The 20,593-nt window shown below is 42.2% G+C and overlaps 1 protein-coding gene across 5 annotated transcripts in view; it reads right to left on the bottom strand.

Annotated features, from left to right (window-relative positions):
* Positions 1-20,593, bottom strand: part of ccdc142 (coiled-coil domain containing 142) — a 139,400-nt gene that overhangs the window by 43,779 nt on the left and 75,028 nt on the right. For all 5 annotated transcript variants that reach the window (XM_059965587.1, XM_059965588.1, XM_059965589.1 and 2 more), the window contains one exon: positions 12,630-12,805. In XM_059965587.1, coding sequence (XP_059821570.1) covers positions 12,630-12,805 — 176 coding nt within the window. The remainder of the gene's footprint in view (positions 1-12,629; positions 12,806-20,593) is intronic.

The following is a 20,593-nucleotide window of genomic DNA, read 5'->3' as shown; positions in this document are numbered from 1 at the left end:
GTCTTTAATAAGATCATGGTTGATCTGATAATTGGTCTCAACTCCATTCCAAAGTTCGAAGTAAATTTATTATCAAAGTACACATTTGTTACCAGATATAACCCTGAGATTAATTTTCATGCGGGTATTCACAGTAGATACAAAGAAAGACAATCGGATCAATAAAAAAAAGACAAGATGAACCAATAACCCATGTGCAAAAAAAAAACAAACTGTTCAAAAAGAATAAATAAATGGATATGCAATAAATATGGGGAACATAAGATGAAGAGTCCTTGGAAGTGAGTCCATAGGTTATGGGAACATTTCAATGATGGGGTAAGTGAAGTTATCCCCTCTGGTTCAGGAGCCTGATTGTTGAGGGGTAATATATGTTCCTGAACCTAGTGGTGTTGGGCTGGAGGCTCCTGTACCTTCTTCCTGATGGCAGCAGCGAGAAGAGAGCACAAACTGAATGGTGGGGGTCCTTGAGTGGCGTGAAGTGCTGGGCTGCCTCCACTGCTTTTGGAGGGTTTTCCATTCAAGGACATTGGTGTTTACATCCCAGGCCATGATGCAACCAGTCAGTGTACTCTCCACTGAAGCTCAATAGAATTTTGTCAAAGCTTTAAATGACATGCTGAATCTTTGCAAACTTCTAAGAGAGTAGAGATGCTGCTGCGGTTTCTTTGTAATGGTATTTATGTGCTGGACCCAGGACAGATCCTCTGAAATGATTACGCTAAGGAATTTAACGTTGCTGACCCTCTCCACCTCTGATCCCCTAATGAGAACTGTCTCTTGGACCTCCAGTTTCCTCCTCCTGAAGTCAATAATCAGCTGACATTGAGTGAGAGGTTATTGGCTTGGCACTACTTAGCCAGATTTTCCATCTTCCTCCACTATGCTGATTTGCATCACCACCTTTGATATGGCCACTGACAGTAGTGTTGTCAGTTAACTCTGTTACGAATGTGCCAGAACTCCGAGGGGCCGAAGGGTACAAAGTCGCCCCCTCCTTTTTGAGAATTGCAAGATCGCTATTAATTCAGGTCTGGGACCCAGGAAATGAGAGAGAGACACGCAGAATCCACAAGGGTTGGAATGTGTCCTGGCCTCAGCGAAACAAAAACCCCTGATAATGGCTATTGTCTCTTGGAGATGGAATTGTGTATTGAGTACCATACTATTCATTGAAGCCCTCAGGGGATGACCAGAGCGGGCTGGTTGAGGGAGGGATTGCATCATCCCAACCTGATTGACATCTGAGACCCCGTGAGTAAGGATAAAAGAGGGTCTGGGGAACAACCCCTTCAGACGCACCAGGAGAAACTCTAGAAATCCCGTGACAGCGTTTAATAGCGACAGCCAGTGGGGGGGCTCGCGTGCGTCCTTCCCTTGCCTGGGATTGGCGGTCTCACCACGGAAGAACAGCTTTAGCCAAAGGAGAGGCCACAAGTGAACAGCCCACACCAACAGGACTCCCAACGGATCGAAATATCATAAAAAGGAAAACCGGCAAGTTTCTAAAAATCTCCCTCTTTCCAACAAAAGACTACAGCTTGAATGAACTGAGTTACTTTTATATTTCCATCGGACAATACATTTATCCCCTAGACAACGATAGAGCTATTTCTTATTGATTATTATTATACCCGCACTTTTAGATTTAGTATTGACGACGTATATTATTTTTGTGTATTTTTACTAATAAATACTGTTAAAAATAGTACCATCAGACTTCAACGGACCTCTCTATCTTTGCTGGTAAGTGACCCAGTTACGGGGTTCATAACAAAGTGGGGACCTCGTCTTGAGATTTGATACCAAATTGGAGGGCCAGTGAATCGGGCTTTTAAGTCCAAACGTGGGTCTGGTTGCGCGGGAACCAGATGGGAAACCAGCAAAGATGGATGTGGATGAATTTATAGAAAACCCGACTCTGGAGCCGCTAGAGGCTGCCACAAAGTCGGACTTGATAAATATTGCGAAAGGACTAAACCTCGCAGAGGTGAGGTTGTCGATGAAAAAGCGGGAGGTGCGGAGGGCCATAACTCAGTATTATATTGTGAAGAACGTGCTTTCAGCTGAGGTATTGGAGATTATCCCTGACAAGGTACCAGCTAGTGGGACGGCTCAGTTAGAGTTGGAGAAATTAAGGTTGGAACATGAAATTAAGTTAAAACCGTTGGAAGCAGCTGAAAAGGAAAAAGAAAGGGCCAAAAAAGAGAAGGAAAGGGCTGAAAAGGAAAAAGAGCAGGAAAGAGCTGAGAAACAAAGGGAGCATGAAATTCAGTTAAAACAGCTGGAAGCAGCTGAAAAAGAGAAGGAAAGGGCTGAGAAAGAAAAGGAAGGAGCTGAAAAGGAGAGGGAAAGAACTGAGAACCAAAGGGAGAAAGAGAAACAGAGGCAACATGACTTGGACATGGAGAAGTTAAGGCAAGAGCGAAGAGCTCAAGGGTCAGACCGAGAGGAGCGGTTTAATGTTAGTCGGGAGTTTAGGTTAGTTCCTCCGTTCGAGGAGACGGATGTTGATAGTTATTTCTTGCATTTTGAAAAGGTGGCAGTGAGTCAGAAGTGGCCCAAAGAGCAATGGGTGGCGTTGTTACAAAGTGTGTTAAAAGGGAAGGCACAACGGGCATATGCGGTGTTGTTCATGGAGGAGGAAGAGTTGGAGAATTATGAAAAAATAAAGGAGGCCATTCTTTGGACCTACGAATTGGTACCTGAGGCCTATAGACAGAAGTTCAGAAATTTAAAGAAAGGGTAGAATCAGACGTATACAGAGTTTGCCTATGAGAAGGGTGTGCTCTCGGATCGTTGGTGTGCAGCAGAAATAGTGGAAGAAGATTTTTGGCGTCTCAGGGAGTTAATTCTGATTGAGGAATTTAAATATTGTGTTTCGGATGGTACCCAGATGTATTTGAATGAGAAGCCGAATAAGTCCATCTCCGAATTTGCTAGGTTCGCAGATGAATATGCCCTAACCCACAAGACAAAGTTTTCCTTGAATAAAAGTTACCAGAGAGACCGTGGGAATGGTAGAGAAAGCCCGCCGGCTGAGGCAGAGATTCAGCCGGGAGCTAGCGGTAAAATTAAGGAGGAGGAAAGGTAAGACGGCAGGAGAGGTCCTGGCTTGACCTGTTTTAATTGTGAAAAGGTGGGTCATATTGCATCTAAGTGCCTTGCTCCGAGGAAGGAGACAGGAAAATGGAAAGCAGCAGTCCCTACAGGATGTGTTGTGGTGATCAGTAAATCGACGAGAGAGCCCCAGGTAGACAGAGTATGAGAAGGGTCTGAGAAATGTATTTCAGAAGGAACCGTGTCTGTGAGAGAGGGAGACACACCAGTTCCAGTGCAGATCTGGAGAGACACGGGAGCGGAGCTGTCATTGATTAGCAGTAAGGTACTAGGTTTTGGTCGCAAGACTGGAGAGGTAGCTTTGAGAGGCATAGGAAAAGGGACAGAAGTGGTGCCCTTGCACAGGATCATTATAAATTGTGAGCTGGTATCTGGACCAATTGAAATAGGGGTGCGATCAGAATTTCCGAGAACTGACGTAGACATTCTTCTGGGTAACGATATAGGTGGTGGTGACGTTTGGTCAGCCATGGAGCTGACGAGCCAGCCTGTAAGTGTTGAGGTCCCGCCCCTAGATTCTAAGAACTATCCTGCAAGCGCGATCACTCGCAGCATGTCGAGAAAGGCAGCTGAGAACGAGACCAGTTTAAATCCGGCCAGTGTCGATTTGGCTGAGACGTTTTTACCGACCCTGTACCAAGAGGGTTTAGAAGGTGGTAAAACGGAGAATAGGAAAGTGAAAGCGAGTAAGGGAGAGGAGGTAGACCTGCCCTTAGCCAGGAGGAAATTTATAGAGGCATGAAGTAAAGATGAGAAACAGATAAGGCTGTTAAAAGGTCCAGGATTGGACATGGATGATTTGTCTGGTTTGGCAGAACTGTTTGAAGAAGTTGAAAATTCTAAAGGTGTTCCCGATAATTAAATGAGGGCAGTCCTAGATGAAAAGGATGCCATTACCTTGAAGAAGTCTGCTGGGTTGGCAGATGAGGTTGTTTCAGCCCGTGGGGTTGAGTTTACTCCGGAAGGGAGTTGCCCAGAGAGTAACTGGGAAGATCAGGGGAATTTAGAATTTGAAAAGGGTACGGGTATTAAAAGCCTGGAAGAGGCAGATGTCCCGTTTGAGTGTGTTCAAGATGTGGATGCACGTGGTACTGAACCTAGTAATGGAGCTCAGAAAAAGTCTGAGGTATTTGATTCAGTTGAAAAGGAATGCAGCCCTTGTGGGTCAGATGGACTTGGTTCAGTGAAGAAAGGGTTAACCTTGGTACTAGTGGGAAGTGAGAATTCCCAGTTGTTTGTGTTCGAAGGTGTGTTAAAAGTTTGTGAAGAGATAAAAGGTGGTGAGGTGAATATCATTATTGAAGGAAAAGGGAAAGTGTAGTTCCTAAATTAAATGAAGAAAATTTAAAGTCTGGATTGATGTCAGAAGCAGCAACCAGGCTACAGAGACAATGGCTTGGTAACAAGTGCCTGTGAATCAATTACAGGTTGATTTGGAATGTAAAGGTGCCCCACACACTATTGTTATTCAAGAGTGTGCTGTGAAGAGGCAGAATTTGAAATGCGGTTTGAACAAAGAGAGATCGCTCGCAGAGTTTAAACCGAAAACTCATGCTAACAATTTGCTTAAAATTAAAGAATTGTGTGGAAATTCGGAAAATGGTCTAAGTTTGGAACACATTGTTGATAAAATAACTCCTATGAAAGGAGCATGCAAAAGCTTATTCCACACTAGTATACAAGTTAACCACATGGGAGTTAACTGGAAAAGGGGCGAGGGTTGACGGGATGCCATGTTAAACAGCAGGATCCGGTTTTAAGGGACTTTGACAAAGCATGTGAAGCATAATAAAGTCAACCCCCATGAAAGATTGACTGTTAAGTTTGAAAGTAACATAAAGATTAGTATTTGCATGAACTTTTGTAGTATACACGTAAGCTAAGATCACAACTCTTTAGTTTTTGTTTGCTGAAGAAAAGGAACAAAAATAGGTGGTTATTAAATTGGAGTCTGATGCTACAAGAATTTATTAAGGTACACGATGTTAAGATATTAAAGGAAGTGACAATGTAATCGCTAACTGTTTAGATGCTGAATTGAATGTATAACTGTATTACTCTGTAGTGAAAAAAAACTCTTTTGTATTGTGTTAGATTCTAAAATCCTGTAAGACTCTGTATTAATTCATTTTTACTGATGGTAAAAATCTTTGAAGGAAGGGGGTGTTACGAATGTGCCACAACTCTGAGGGGCCGAAGGGTACAAAGTTGCCCCCTCCTTTTTGAGAATCGCAAGGTCGCTATTAATTCGGGTCTGGTACCCAGGAAATGAGAGGGAGACACGCAGAATCCACAAGGGTTGGAATGTGTCCTGGCCTCAGCGAAACAAAAACCCCTGATAATGGCTATTGTCTCTTGGAGACGTAATTGTGTATTGAGTACGGTACTATTCATTGAAACCCTCAGGGGACGACCAGAGTGGGCTGGTTGAGGGATTGCATCATCCCAACCTGATTGACATTTGAGACCCTGTGAGTAAGGTTAAAAGAGGGTCTGGGAAACAACCCCTTCAGATGCACCAGGAGAAACTCTAGAAATCCTGTGACAGCGTTTAATAGCGACAGCCGGTGGGGGGCTCGTGTGCGACCTTCCCTTGCCTGGGATTGGCGGCCTCACCACGGAAGAACAGCTTTAGCTAAAGGAGAGGCCACAACTGAACGGCCCACACCAACAGGACTCCCAACGGATCAAAATATCATAAAAAGGAAAACCGGCAAGTTTCTAAAAATCTCCCTCTCTCCAACAAAAGACTACAGCCTGAATGAACTGAGTGACTTTTATATTTCCATCGGACAATACACTTATCCCCTAGACAACGATAGAGCTATTTCTTATTATTATTATACCCGCACTTTTAGACTTAGTATTGACGACGTAAATTATCTGTATATTTGCATTGATATTATTTTTGTGTATTTTTACTAATAAATACTGTTAAAAATAGTACCATCAGACTTCACCGGACCTTTCTATCTTTGCTGGCAAGTGACCCAGTTATGGGGTTCGTAACAACTCAAATACAGCATTAGTGTATACTCAGCCTCATAGTCATACCTACCTGATCTCAATTTCTCAAACAATTCAGACATCTCTATCCATCTCGATTTTCAATATATTAAATGACTCAGAAAATCCTCCTAGATGGCCCACCATTCAGATGGCAACAGTGGTACAGCAGTTGATACTATATCTGTTCAGCTCCAGCAACCTGGGTCAATCCTGACCTCAGATGGTGTTCGTAATGAGTTTTTACATTTTGCTTGCAACCATGTAGGTTTCTTTCATCTGTTCTGGTTTCCTCCCGCATCCCAAAGACGAGCTATACAACAGAGTTTATTGTCTACTGTCTATTGACCCTAGTTTAGGTTCGAGAATCAGGAAAGTATTGTAGTCATGTGGAAGAGGTTATGTTGAAGGGAAATTAGATGACAGTCTAATTTCTGACAGTCAGTAGAAGACTCAATGGGCTAAGTGGGAATGGACTCCTACATCATAATATGAGAATTGAAACCATGACTGATTCCATGTTCTCCAACACCTGCCTTGTCTGGCCTCATCATAATCGTTATTCTAAATCAGCTGAAATTCATTTAAATTCCAGAATGTACATGCCTAATCTATTCATTCTTTCTTCATCAAACAGCTCTTCACCTAGGCACCAATCTAGTGAATTTTCTTTCAGTGACTTCAAGATAAATATTATTATTTTTACACAGTACATTAGTGATTTCATCAAAGTTACCACTACTTTTGAATGAATGGATTACTTTACTGCCATTCATATTTATTAGCATGTTACCTTTGGATTACTTTTATGGGGACCCCCAGGTCTCACTTAACACCAACATTCGATAATCCTACACCATCCAAATAATCTAATATTTTTCCCATTCCTTCCAGGGTGGATAACCTTGCATTCAGAGCTGTAGACATTTAATTATTAACTAGTTAAGTTGTTTATAGACCTAAGAAATCACATTGAAGAAATATTGGAAGAGATTTAGAAAAGATGTTTCTGGGTAGAATCTCACCCTACACAAATTTGCAAAATGAAAGTCTAACCAGAACAGTGAGTAATAATGTGAACATTCTGGTTTTATTTCATAACCTAAATCTTCAAAAATCGCTTGTAAATGTAGGTGCCTCATCACTTCCTATTCTCAGTCATTGTTAATGTCTGCCAATAGGCATCTTCCTAGTTTGACATCTTCTTTCTTGGAAACATTTTATAAATATAAATTTCAGAGAATTATGCAGTGTATTAAAATGGAAGCAAAATGCAGCCCCCATCAGCAACATTGCTGTAACCACCAAGAAGCAGTGTAACATGCTTAAAATACTTGGGTTTTCCATGAGCATGCAAGAAACCATGTGTAAACTAATCAATTAACTGGTATATTTTTAAAATAATGAATTACTTTTCCTCCTATTACAGAAGCTGATTTTTGAATGTGCACTGATTACTCCATTAAAATCTTGTGCAGTAAACTAAGCACAATTAAAAGCATGCCATCAAAAAAAGGAGAAAAAATAGTGTACCATATTTATTCTTGCAGAATGAACTGCTTTTTCAAGTTCCTACTGGTCTTAATTTGATTCTGCTTTTTATATGTTAATTTCATTTCTGAAAACTGTACTGCTGTTCCATGCACCCATTTTTTGAATCCCAAAGTTCATCACGCATTTCTTTACTAACCAAATTAGATTCTGGTAGCGCTGAAAATAAGCCTTGGTGACAATCGCACTTGTTACCATGATTTAGAATTCAAGTCCATAAACCCTCGTGTAATAGTAATTAGGAGATGACTCAATAATCTCATCAACAAATTACCGTTGCAAGATCATCGAAGTGATATCAATGGGATTTTGGGCAAAATACATTCCACGAAGTTGGGTCTCAACTGAGTCACCCCAGAATACCACTTTATACAGTATATTATGATATTGCATATGCTAATAATACATTTATTCAAACAAGTACAAAATTCTGTTCAGGCTATTAAATTTATTTTATTCAAGGGAAACAACCTGTAGCTACAAGAAATAATGCTGTCTTAATCTGAAGGAGTCAGTATCAAACGAGAATGCCAAATGATGAAGATGAAAACTAGTACCAGGGGAGGCCAATGTGAACAGGCAGGGACATTTTATTCTACAACACATATAGTCCGTGCCAAATGGCTGGTGCACAATAACGCACACTCTGATTCTATAGAATAATTTTATGCAATAACATGCCAATAAAGATGATAAATTTCCTTATCTAATGCCTCAAAAGGGGAGATATCTGAAGATTTCAGGAAATAATTATTCAGTTAATATCATTCATAAGCTAAATTTAAAGCAGTAGTTCCTTATATGTGAGCTGTAACCTCAGCTTTTCATTGCTGTCCAAAGAATTATCACAAACTGATGATTAAAAGTCAGCATAGATAATTCAGTTTTTTAAATATAAAATATTCATGCCAGTATGACCAAAGTAAGTTAAATACTTATTCTCAGCATTTCCTACACAGCAATCAAACATTTTATTTAACACAATTAGCTTGACTGATAGTAGCTGAATAATTATTTCCTGTAAACAACTTTAGATGTCATCCTTTTTGAGGCATCAGATAAGGATATGACCTTTATTGCCATGTCATTACATAAAACTATGCAATAAGACATCCATCATGATGGTTCATGAAGATCTATTTATAATTTTACTGCTCTAAGCTGTAGAAATATTAATTACTGCCTTTATTCATCAACAACTCCTTAAGTTTGTCACCAGCAGACAAATTTCCTTTGAAATGCTGTTTTTTATTTGGCAGCTCCCAAGATAATTTCCAACTTCCAAACATCTAGCTCTTCACTTGGAGTGATCTGCCACAGCACAAAAAACAATGTTCACATTTACAGACTTAACACAGAAAGTAGGAAATACAGAAGGCAAGAAACAACTAAAAATTGGAAAAATGAATTTGAATTTGAACAAAATTCATTAGATGTACATATTGTGTACAAGACCAGAACTTATTGTTCCCTTGGAGCTTCCCTCGACCTAAATGGCTTACAGGGCCATCTCAGATAATGGTTGTGAGTCAGTGACACTGCTGTGGACTAATCTCAGTGAAGACTGGTGTCAAAAAAAATTGTGTCATTGCCTCAATTATTCTTATTACATTGTACCTCACCTCCAACAAACCTCATATAGGAAAGTCAAATTACGGCATCTATGCTTCAGAACTGAAGTCACCTGAGATCAAGGATCAAAGTCCACAATGATTTCCAACAAGGCTCATGATGAGACCCTGGAAAACAAAAGCCTTTCCAAAACCATTCAGCGAAGGTAGACGAGAACTCATCACTACTTTCAATGAACCAGTGCAGCCTTTGAAGGGTTGAAGAAAAGGTTATTTGAAGATCAAGACCTCAGACATAGCGCAAAATTCATGGTCTATCAGGTAGCAGTAATCTCTGCCCACCTATATGTTTCTGAAACATGATCTATCTGAAACAAGCATCTTGAGCACCACCTCTGCAAATTCCTCTAAATTCAGTGTTAATGTTCTCCCAGGCAAACATACCCTGCATTGAAGCCCTAGCTATTTTCAGTCAGCTATATTGGGCAGCAAACTGTTTGCATGACTGATAGTACATTACTAACACAAATCACCTAGAAACACAAAAAAAGATTCAACGCCATGTTCAAAGCTTCCTTGAAGAGGTACAACTTATCCACAGACTCCAGGGAGCCTTGGGCTCCCAAACTTGAGCCTTTGCCCAAACTAGAGCAGGGATATTTTTAAGGGTATGAATTGGAAGTCAGAGCCATAGAACACTTCAGTGGAGAAAAAGGCTCTTCACCCGATCTAGTCCATGCCGACTTGTTTTCCTGCCTAGTCTTGTTTACCTGCACCCAGACCATAGCCATCCAAACCTTTCTTATCCATGTACCTAACCAAACTTCATGATATTAAAATTAAACCCTCATCTATCACTTCTGCTGGCAGCTCATTCCACACTCACATCAGTCTTATCCAAAATTCTGAGGAGAATAAATACCCTCATAATTTTGTATATCTGTATAAGATCTCCCCACTTTCTCCGATGCTCCAGGGAATAAAGTCCGAATCGATTCAACCTTTCCTTATAGCTCAGGTCCTTATAACTCAGTTAAGGTTGTCCAACATGGCAACATCCTTGTAAATTTTTCCTGCACTCTTTCAAGCTTATTGGTACCTTTACTGTGGGTAGCTGACCAGAACTGCACACAATTCTCTAAAGTCAGCCTCACCCGGCATGTCAATACTCTGATTTATCAGGTCCAATGTGCCAAAAGCTCCCTTTGCCACCCTATCTACCTGTGATGCCACTTGCAAGGAATTACTGATCTGTATTCCCAGATTCCTTTGTTCTACTACACATCTCAATGCCCTACCCTTCATGGTGCAAGTCCTTCTCTGGTTTGTCCTGCCAAAGTCCAGATCACATTACAAGCTATAACAGCTTTCCTCACTGTCCACTATGCTCCAAATTTTGATGTCATCTGTAAATTTGCAGATCCAGTTTACCACATTAAAATAAATGAAAAACAGCAATGGACCCAGCATGGATCCTGCAGCACTCCACCATCAGAGAGGCAACCATCTACTACCCACTCTGTCTTCTACTAAGCCAACGCCGAATCCAATTGACTACTTCATCCTGAATGACAAGTGACTTAACCTTCTGTATCAGCATCCCATGCAGGACTTTATTAAAGGCCTTGCTACAGTCTATGTGGACATCTTTCACTGCCTTATCAACTTTTCTGGTAACCACCTCAAAAAACCTCTCTAAGATTGGTTAGCCACAACCTACCACGCATAAAGCCATGCTGACTATCCCTAATCAGACACTATCTGCCCGAGTACTTCCATCCTGTCCCTTAGAATAGCTTCCAATAATTGACCCACAACTGAAGTCAGGTTCATTGGTCTGTCATTTCCCAGCATATTCTTTAACATCCTAAGTTTTGCTATCCTAAGCACACTAAAGTCGTGAGAAAGCAGTAAAAGGAGCAATCTCCCAACAGACTATCCTTTCACCATGTAGGGGAGTCTGTGATTCTCACACTGACCTTATTCGCCACCTCAGAACTCACAAAATCAAAATGGAAGCAAGTCATCCTTGATCCCAAGGAACTGCCTAAGAAGGGTTGCTGAGTGGCCCTGCAGGTAGTATGCAGTCTCCCAGCTCCAGCAACTCACATTCAATCCCAACCAATGGTACTGCCTGGGTAGAGTTTGCATATTCTCCTTGTAACAACGGGTTATCCCAATGCTCCTGTTTCCTCTCGCATCCCAAATATATGCTGGATGTTAGGTTAGTTAGCTTCTGTACATTGGTGAGAGAGTAGATCAGAATAAAACAAGGAGCTGTTCTGATGAGATTATTCTGGGATCAAGCAGACACTGATGGCTGAATGGTCTCTAATCTTATCAGGAAATATGAGAAAGTATCTGAAGAAAGAGAATTGCAGTCATATGCAGGCCAAGAATATCAGATTTCAATTCTCGTTTCAAATGTTAGTTAACCAAGTGAGTTTTAATTATATTCTGGTAGATTCTAAATATATTAATTCCATTTATCCACTTTATTGGTTTACTACAGATATTATTAGGCATAATATTGAATATAGAATATTATTATTAGAGATAATACTAAATGTTGCATTAGTTAACACAGAGAACAAACTCTCACAAAACCTGTATTTGCATTGCCTGCACCTCATACCAACCCACCCAACTTAGTCCTTGGAGACAGCTCTCTCCTGACAGCCCTGATCTATTCCCATTGCCCTGCACCCTGAACCAGTCCCGTTCAACCTGGAGCCAGTCCTGTCGAGGATCCAACTGGAAAAATCTCCCACACCTCTGCATTACTGGATATCTCGCAAACTTTCTGCCATCACACATGGAGTGCCCATTCACCAACTGCCTTCAGACAACTCCTTTGCATTGAATCCGCTCCCTGCCAGCCGTGCTTACAGGAACATTACTCCATGTACTGGTCCCACTGTCCTGCTCTCTAGCCATAGAGAGCAGTATTATTCCCAATATTATTCCCAGATTTCTGAATACAGAATGACTTCATTTTGCATGACAATGATTCTCTGACTCATTGACGACATATTATCAACTGTGAACCAAACTTATACAGATAAATAGGATCACAAAAATTATGATTTGGTAGTTTAAAAGGCATTTTGTAGAAATGGGAAGAGTTAACTAATTATGCACAGCATGAAGTAATTACACCTATAATTTTGCAGCATTAGGTGCAATAGCTGTTTTATTTTGGATATGCAACTCATTTCCTATCAATCATATCTAAAAAAAAATCAATGCAAAAGTGAAATGAAACAGGAATGTGGTCAAATCTTTTCTTGTCTTTGGTTAATTATTGAACAAATTGGCTTCAACAGTAACATTTCTCAGAGAAGAAAAACTAGTTACAAATGAAATCAAAACACCACTCACTTTTAGATCCCCTTGAGTTAGAAGTAGAAACTGATTCATGGACCAAGAAGAAAGAAACTGGAATCCTTTGGTCATTAACCAATGGGAAGAGGTCTGCAGCGTCGTAATGCAATGACTCAATGTTCGCACCAAGATAGACGGCACTACAAGCTTACAAACCGCTCCATTACTGGAACCTGCAAAAAGGAAAATACTATGTATCTTTAAAAATATAAGCATGGGCAAAAATTATAAATCTTTCAAACCTTGCCTTTTCATTTACAGTGAAATTAACAACTTTGTAGCCAGCAACCAATCAATTAGCTTGTATATTTTCCTACAACATAGAAGTCCACTTCAGTCCTTCAAGCCGAACCTATTCTTCTCAGATTCCAATCAATCCCCTCAATAATGTGATAAAAATCAGAACAAAGAGTTCCACAGAATGGTTAAGTTTTATTGAAGACTTAATCACCTTCAGAGCAAGAATATAAGAAATAGGAGCAGGAATAGGCCATTTGCCCTGTTGAGCCTGCTCCACCATTCACTATATCATGGCTAATTTGGCCGTGGACTTAGCTCCACTACCTGCATTTTTCCTGTACCCTTAATTCCCATGCTATGCAATAATCTATCTGTGTTTTAAATATATTTAATGAGGTACCCTCTACTGCATCCCTGGGCAGAGGATTCCACAGATCCAATAACCTCTGGGAAAAAACAGTTTCTCATCTCTGTACTAAATCTATTCCTCTCAATCTTGAGGATATATCCCTAGTTTTTGTCCCATGTACCATGTACCAGAAAGAAACGACCTTCTTACCTCTATCTAATCTATCCCTTTCATAATTTTATGTTGGTATAAGATCTCCTCTCATTCTTCTGAATTCCACTGAATATAGTCCCAGGACACTTAATCTATCTTCATAACTGCTTCATCTCTGAAATTAACCTGGTAAACCTTCTCTGCGTTGTCCCAAAGCCAGTATATTTTTTCTCAAGTAAGGTGACCAGAACTGCCTGCAGGAGTCCAGGTACAGCCTCAGCAGTACTTGGGATAGTTGCAGCTTAACCTCCCTGCTCTTAAGTTTAATCCTCTCGCAATGAAGGCCAGTGTCCCATTTGCCTTCTTGAAAAGCTGTTGCACCTGAAAACCAATCTTTTGTGTTTTATGCACAAACACAAGAGCATACTGCAATCTTTCTCCACTTAAATAATAATTTGATCTTTTATTTGTCCTTCCAGAGTGGATGACTTCTCATTTACCAAAGATGTACCCGATCTGCCAGACCCTCGCCCAGTCATTTAACCTATCTACATCTCTCTGCAGACTCTCCACATTCTCTGCACAATTTGCTTTTCCATCCAATTTCCTGTCATCAGCAAACTATTGTACTAAATCTATTCCTCTCAATCTTGAGCAGATGTCTTTAGTTTTGTCCCATATACCAGTGGAAGCTGTTGCACCTGAAAACCAATCTTTTGTGTTTTATGCACAAACACAAGAGCATACTGCAATCTGTCTCCATTTAAATAAAGTTAATGCTTTGGTAGTAGTAATATGACTGAAAGAGAAGGCTCTGTGGGAGCCCTCTCTTCTCTGCGACAGACAGTCCTGAATTCGGAAAATAATCAGGAAATAAGACATCATCAACGGAGGCAACACAATATTCATCTTTTCAAGATAAAATCCTGCATCAGTTCTAATGTTGGATCTCGACTGGAATCGCTGACCCATGGACCATCTCTTTGGTTTGTTACACCTGTAGCCCCTCCTTTGTGAGAATCACAAGATCACTATTGACTTGGGTCAGGAGACCCAGGAAATGAGAGAGAGACGTGCGGAATGTCATGTTCCCCGGTGATGTAAAGCTATGGGACACGGCCATTGTCTCTTGAAGACGAACTTGTGGATTGAAATACTGTGCTACGTGAAAGCCCTCAGGCAAAATGGGCTGGTTGAGGGAGGGATTGCATCACCCCCAACCTGATTGACATCTGCGACCCTGTGAGTCAGGATAAAAGAGGGTCTGTGGGAACAGCCCCTCAGACGCACCAGAAGAAACGCTAGTGATCCCGTAATAGCGGAAGCCATTGGAAGGAGGCCACGTGCGTTCCGTTCCGTTTGCCACGGAAAACGGCTTTTAGCTAACAACGGGGAAACCAACTCCCCACGACTCAAAGGATTGGCATCATAAAAGACCGGGGCAAGTTTAACCCGTCTCTCTCTTAAACCCAAAACGCTGCAGCTTGAACGAACTAACAGTGACTTTTATATTTTCATCGGACAATACATTATCCCCTAGACAATGATAGAGCTATTTCTTATTGATTATCAAATCAGACTTGATAAGTTTGGCAAAGGGGTTAAACCTCGCAGAGATGAGGTTGTCAATGAAAAAGCGGGAGGTGCAAAGGGCAATAACTCAGTATTATATTGGGAAGAATGTGTTTGCAGCTGAGGTATTGGAAAATATCCCTGAAAAGGTACCAGCTGGTGGGACGGCTCAGTTAGAGTTGGAGAAATTAAAGTTGGAACATGCAATTAAGTTAAAGCAGCTGGAGGCAGCTGAGAAGGAGAATGAAAGAGCCGAGAGAGAGAAAGAGAGGGAAAGTGCCGAGAGAGAGAAAGAGAGGGAGCGTGCGCTCCAGCTAAAGGATTTAGAGGTGAAACGGGAGCAGGAAAGAGCTGAGAAACAAAGAAAGCATGAACTTCGGTTAAAACAGCTGGAAGCAGCTGAGAAAGAGAAAGAAAGAGCTGAGAAGGAGAGGGGGGCAGAGAAGCAGAGGAAACATGACTTGGAAATGGAGGAGTTACAGCAAGAGCCACAAGTTCTGGGGTCAGACCGAGAGGAGCGGTTCAATGTTAGTCGAGAGTTGAGGTTAGTACCTCCGTTCGAGGAGACGGATATTTATAGTTATTTCTTGCTTTTTGAAAAGGTGGCAGTGAATCAGAAGTGGCCCAGAGATCAGTGGGTGGTGCTGTTACAAAGTGTGTTAAAAGGGAAGGCACAGCAGGCATATACGGCGTTGGCCATGGAGGAGGAAGAGGAGGAGAGATATGACAAAGTAAAGGCAGCCATTCTCCAGAGTTATGAGCTAGTACCTGAGGCGTATAGACAAAAGTTTAGAAGTTGAAAGAAAGGGTGGAATCACACGCATACCGAGTTTGCCTATGAGAAGGGTGTGCTCTTGGACCGGTGGACCGCAGAGAGAGTGGGAGAAGATTATGGGCGTCTCAGGGAGTTAATTCTGATTGAGGAATTTAAAGGGTGTGTTTCGGAGGATATCTGGCCGTATCTGAATGAGAAGCCGGATAAGTCCATCTCAGAATTTGCTAGGTTCGCAGATGAATATGCCCTAACCCACAAGACAAAGTTTTCCTCGAATAAAAGTACCCAGAGAGACCGTGGGAATGATCAAGAAAGTCCGCCGGCTGAGGCAGAGGCCCCGCCGGGAGCTAATGGTAAGGCCAGACGGCCAGAGATTTCTGGGCTTGACCTGTTTTAATTGTGGAAAAGTGGGACATTGCATCGCAGTGCTTTGCTCCGAGGAAAGAAACAGGAAAGGGGAAAGCAGCAGTCCCTATCGGATGTGCTGTGGTAATCAGTAGATCGACAAGAGAGCTCCGGGTAGACTGAGTACGAGAAGGGTTGGAGACTTGTCTGTCACACGGAACCGTGTCTGAGGGAGGGAGACACACCAGTTCCCGTACGGATCTGGAGAGACACAGGAGCTGAGCTGTCGTTGATCAGCAGTAAGGTACTAGAGTTTGGTCGAAAGACGAGAATGGTAGCTGTAAAGGGGATAAGTAAAGGGACAGAAATGGTGTCCTTACATAAGGTCATTATGGATTGTGAGCTGGTATCTGGACCAGTTGAAATAGGGGTGCGATCAGAGTTCCCGAGGAAGGACGCAGACATCCTTCTCGGTAACGATTTAGCAGGTGGTAAGGTTTGGGCAGCCATGATGATGGCCAGCGGACCGGTGAGTGTTGCAGCCCCGCCCCGAGATTCCACGATCTACCCCGCATGTGCGGTCACTCGCAGCCTGTTCAGAAAAGCAGCTGAGAATGAGAATAAATCTGGCCAGTTTCGATTTGGCCAAGACGTTTCTACCGACCTTGTACCACGAGGGTTTAGAGGGTGGTAAAACGAAGAGTAGTAAAGTAAAAGAGGGTAAGGAAGCGGAGGTAGATCTTCCCTTAGCGAGGAGAAAGGTCCTAGAGGCCGGAAATAAAGATGAGGAACCGCTAGAGTGGTTAAGAGGTCCAGAGTTGGACAAGGATGATCTGTCTGGTTTGGCAGAACTGTTTGAAGAAGTTGAAAATTCTAAAGGTGTTCCCGATAATGAAATGAGGGCAGTCCTAAAGGAAAAGGATGCCATTACCTCGAAGAAGTCTGCTGGGTTGGCAGATGAGGTTGTTTCAGCCCGCGGGGTTGAGTTTACTCCGGAAGGGAGTTGCCCAGAGGATCGGGGGAACTTAGAATTTGAAAAGGGTAGGGGTATTGAAAGCCTGGAAGAGGCCAATGTCCCGTTTGAGTGTGTCCAAGATGGGGATGCACGTGGTACTGAACCTAGTAACGGAGCTCAGAAAAAGTCTGAGGTATTTGATTCAGTGGAACGGGACAGCCGTCCTTGTGGGTCAGATACTCTTGGTTCAGTGGAAAAAGGGTTAACCTTGGTAACAGTGGGAAGTGAGAGTTCCCAGGTGTTTGTGCTCGAAGGTGTGTTCAAAGTTAATGCAGAGTTTAAGAATGGGGAGATAAGAATTATCATTGAAGGAAATGGGAAATCTGTAGTTCCCAAATCGAATGAAGAAATTTTAAGCCCTGCAGATCGCTTACAGATTAAGCTGGAATATGACAGGGCCCCCCACGCTATTGTTATTCCAGCGTGTGGTGTAAAAGGGCAGAATTTGAAATGCTGCTTGAGCAAGGAAGTCGAACTGAAACCACATAGTCTGAAGGGGCCTGACGAGAGGGTTAGCCACCTGTGTAAAATTACAGAGGGGGGTGGAAATTCAGAAGATGGGCTAAGTTTGGGACATGGTGTTGATAAAATAATTCCTATGGAACAGGCGGGCGAGGGTTTATCTCGCCACCTTACTCAAATTCCCCGGAAAAGAGGCGACAGTTAAGGGGGACGCCATTTTTAAATAGCAAAGCCGGTTGTATGGAATTTCGACAAAGCCTGTGAATAATAAAGACAACCCCCTTGGAAGCCTGCCTGTTCAGTTTGAAAACGACCGAAAGACTAGTATTTACATAAACTTTTGTAGATGCACGTAAGCTAAGAGCACACCTCCATAGTTTTGTTGCTGAAAAAAAAATAAAATAGGTGGTTATTAAATTGAAGTCTGATGCTACAAGACATTAGTACGGTACAAGATGTTAAGATATTAAAGAAAGTGACACTGAAATCATTAACTGTTTAGATACTGAATTGAATGTATAACTGTATTACTCTGTAGAAAAAAAACTTTGGTGTTGTGTTGGATTCTAACCCCCTTGTAGGACTCGGTATTATTTTGTTTTTTCCTGATGGTAAAAAACGCGTTGAAGAAAAGGGGTGTTACGTCCGTAACCCCCTCCTTTGTGAGAATCGCCAGATCACTGTTGGGTTGAGTCAAAAGGGGGAGCCCAAGACATGAGGGGGAGGCATGCAGGATATCACGTTTCTCCCCCCCATAGCGATGTAAAGCTACGGGACATGGCCATTGTCTCTTGGAGACAGATTTGTGGATTGAGATGCTCTGCTACGTGAATGCCCTTGGGCAAAGTGGGCTGGTTGAGGGAGAGATTGCATCACCCCCAACCTGATTGACATCTATGACCCTGTGAGTCAGAATAAAAGAGGGGCTGTAGGAACAACCCCTCAGATGCACCAGAAGAAACGTTAAGCGACCACGTAACAGCAGATGGTCATCGGAAACCAAGCCACGTGCGTTCAATTCCGTGGCTGGAATTGGTGACTGAAACCAAGGAAAACGGCTTTTTAACTAACAACAGGGAAACCTGCTCCCCTGACTCAACGGATTGACATCATAAAAGGCTTGGGCAAGTTTAAACCGCATCACTTTTAAACCCAACAACGCTGCAGCTTGAACGAACTGATAGTGACTTACCTTTCCATCGGACAATACAGTAATCCCTAGACAACGATAGAGTTATTTCTTATCGGTTATTATTATACCCACACTTAGATATAGTATTGACGACGTATATTATCTGTATGTTTGCATTAATCTTCTTTTTGTGCCCTTTATCAATAAATACTTTTAAAAATAGTACCATCAGACTTCAACGGACCTCTCTATCTTTGCTGGTAAGTGATCCAGTTACAGGAATTTCATAACAACAGTAAACTGGACTGGACTAAAAGTACAGAAGTTCTATACAAGAAGGGACACAGCCGACTGTACTTCCTGAGGCAGCTCCAGTCATTCAACATCTGCAGTACTATGCTGCAGATGTTCTACAATTCAGTGGTGGCCAGCATTCTATTCTATACTGTAGTCTGCTGGGGCAGCAGGGTGAGAGCAGCTGATGGCAAGAAGACCGATAAACTCATCAGGAAGGCTGGTTCTGTTCTGGGGATGGAACTGGAATCCCTGGTGGTTGTGACTGAGAGGAGGATGCTGCAGAAGCTATGGAGCATTACTGACAATCCCTCTCACCCCCTCCATGACATATTGGGTAAACAGAGGAGCGCCTTTAGCAACAGACTGATTCCACTGAGGTTCACCACTGAACACCACAGGAGATTCTTTCTCCCTGTGGCTATAAGAATCTACAACTCCTTCTCCTTAAGTATACTAGTATATTGTTCCATTGCACATCTGTATTTTGTACTACAGGTCCACAATCCCTTATCCGAAATCCTTGGGGCCAGTTGCATTTCGGAATTCAGAATTTTTCAGATTTCAGAATTCCTCCTCATTGGTTCCGTGACTCCCCATGGATACCAAAAAACATGTATGCTCAAGCCCCTTATTTAACCTGTCTCAGTGTGGGTGGACTTTAGGACCGGGCGGAGCTCCAGACCTACACAGATCCTCCCGTATAACCATATAACAATCACAGCACGGAAACAGGCCACCTCGGCCCTCCTAGTCCATGCCTAACTCTTAATCTCACCTAGTCCCACCTACCCGCACTCAGCCCATAACCCTCCACTCCTTTCCTGTCCATATACCTATCCAATTTTACCTTAAATGACACAACTGAACTGGCCTCTACTACTTCTACAGGAAGCTCATACCACACAGCTATCACTCTCTGAGTAAAGAAATACCCCCTCGTGTTTCCCTTAAACTTTTGCCCCCAACTCTCAAATCATGTCCTCTCGTTTGAATCTCCCCTACTCTCAATGGAAACAGCCTATTCACGTCAACTCTATCTATCCCTCTCAAAATTTTAAATACCTCGATCAAATCCCCCCTCAACCTTCTACGCTCTAATGAATAGAGACCTAACTTGTTCAACCTTTCTCTGTAACTTAAGTGCTGAGACCCAGGTAACATCCTAGTAAATCGTCTCTGCACTCTCTCTAACTTATTGATATCTTTCCTATAATTCAGTGACCAGAACTGTACACAATATTCCAAATTTGGCCTTACCAATGCCTTGTACAATTTTAACATTACATCCCAACTTCTGTACTCAATGCTCTGATTTATACAGGCCAGCATTCCAAAAGCCTTCTTCACCACCCTATCTACATGAGACTCCACCTTCAGGGAACTATGCACTGTTATTCCTAGATCTCTCTGTTCCTCTGCATTGCTCAATGCCCTACCATTTACCCTGTATGTTCTATTTGGATTATTCCTGCCAAAATGTAGAACCTCACACTTCTCAGCATTAAACTCCATCTGCCAATGTTCAGCCCATTCTCCTAACTGGCATAAATCTCCCTGCAAGCTTTGAAAACCCACCTCATTATCCACAACACTTCCTACCTTAGTATCATCGGCATACTTA

The sequence above is a fragment of the Hypanus sabinus genome, chromosome 3 (assembly GCF_030144855.1).
Source record: "Hypanus sabinus isolate sHypSab1 chromosome 3, sHypSab1.hap1, whole genome shotgun sequence".
In the NCBI taxonomy this organism is placed as follows: domain Eukaryota; kingdom Metazoa; phylum Chordata; class Chondrichthyes; order Myliobatiformes; family Dasyatidae; genus Hypanus; species Hypanus sabinus.
This window is presented reverse-complemented; position numbering and strand designations above follow the sequence as displayed.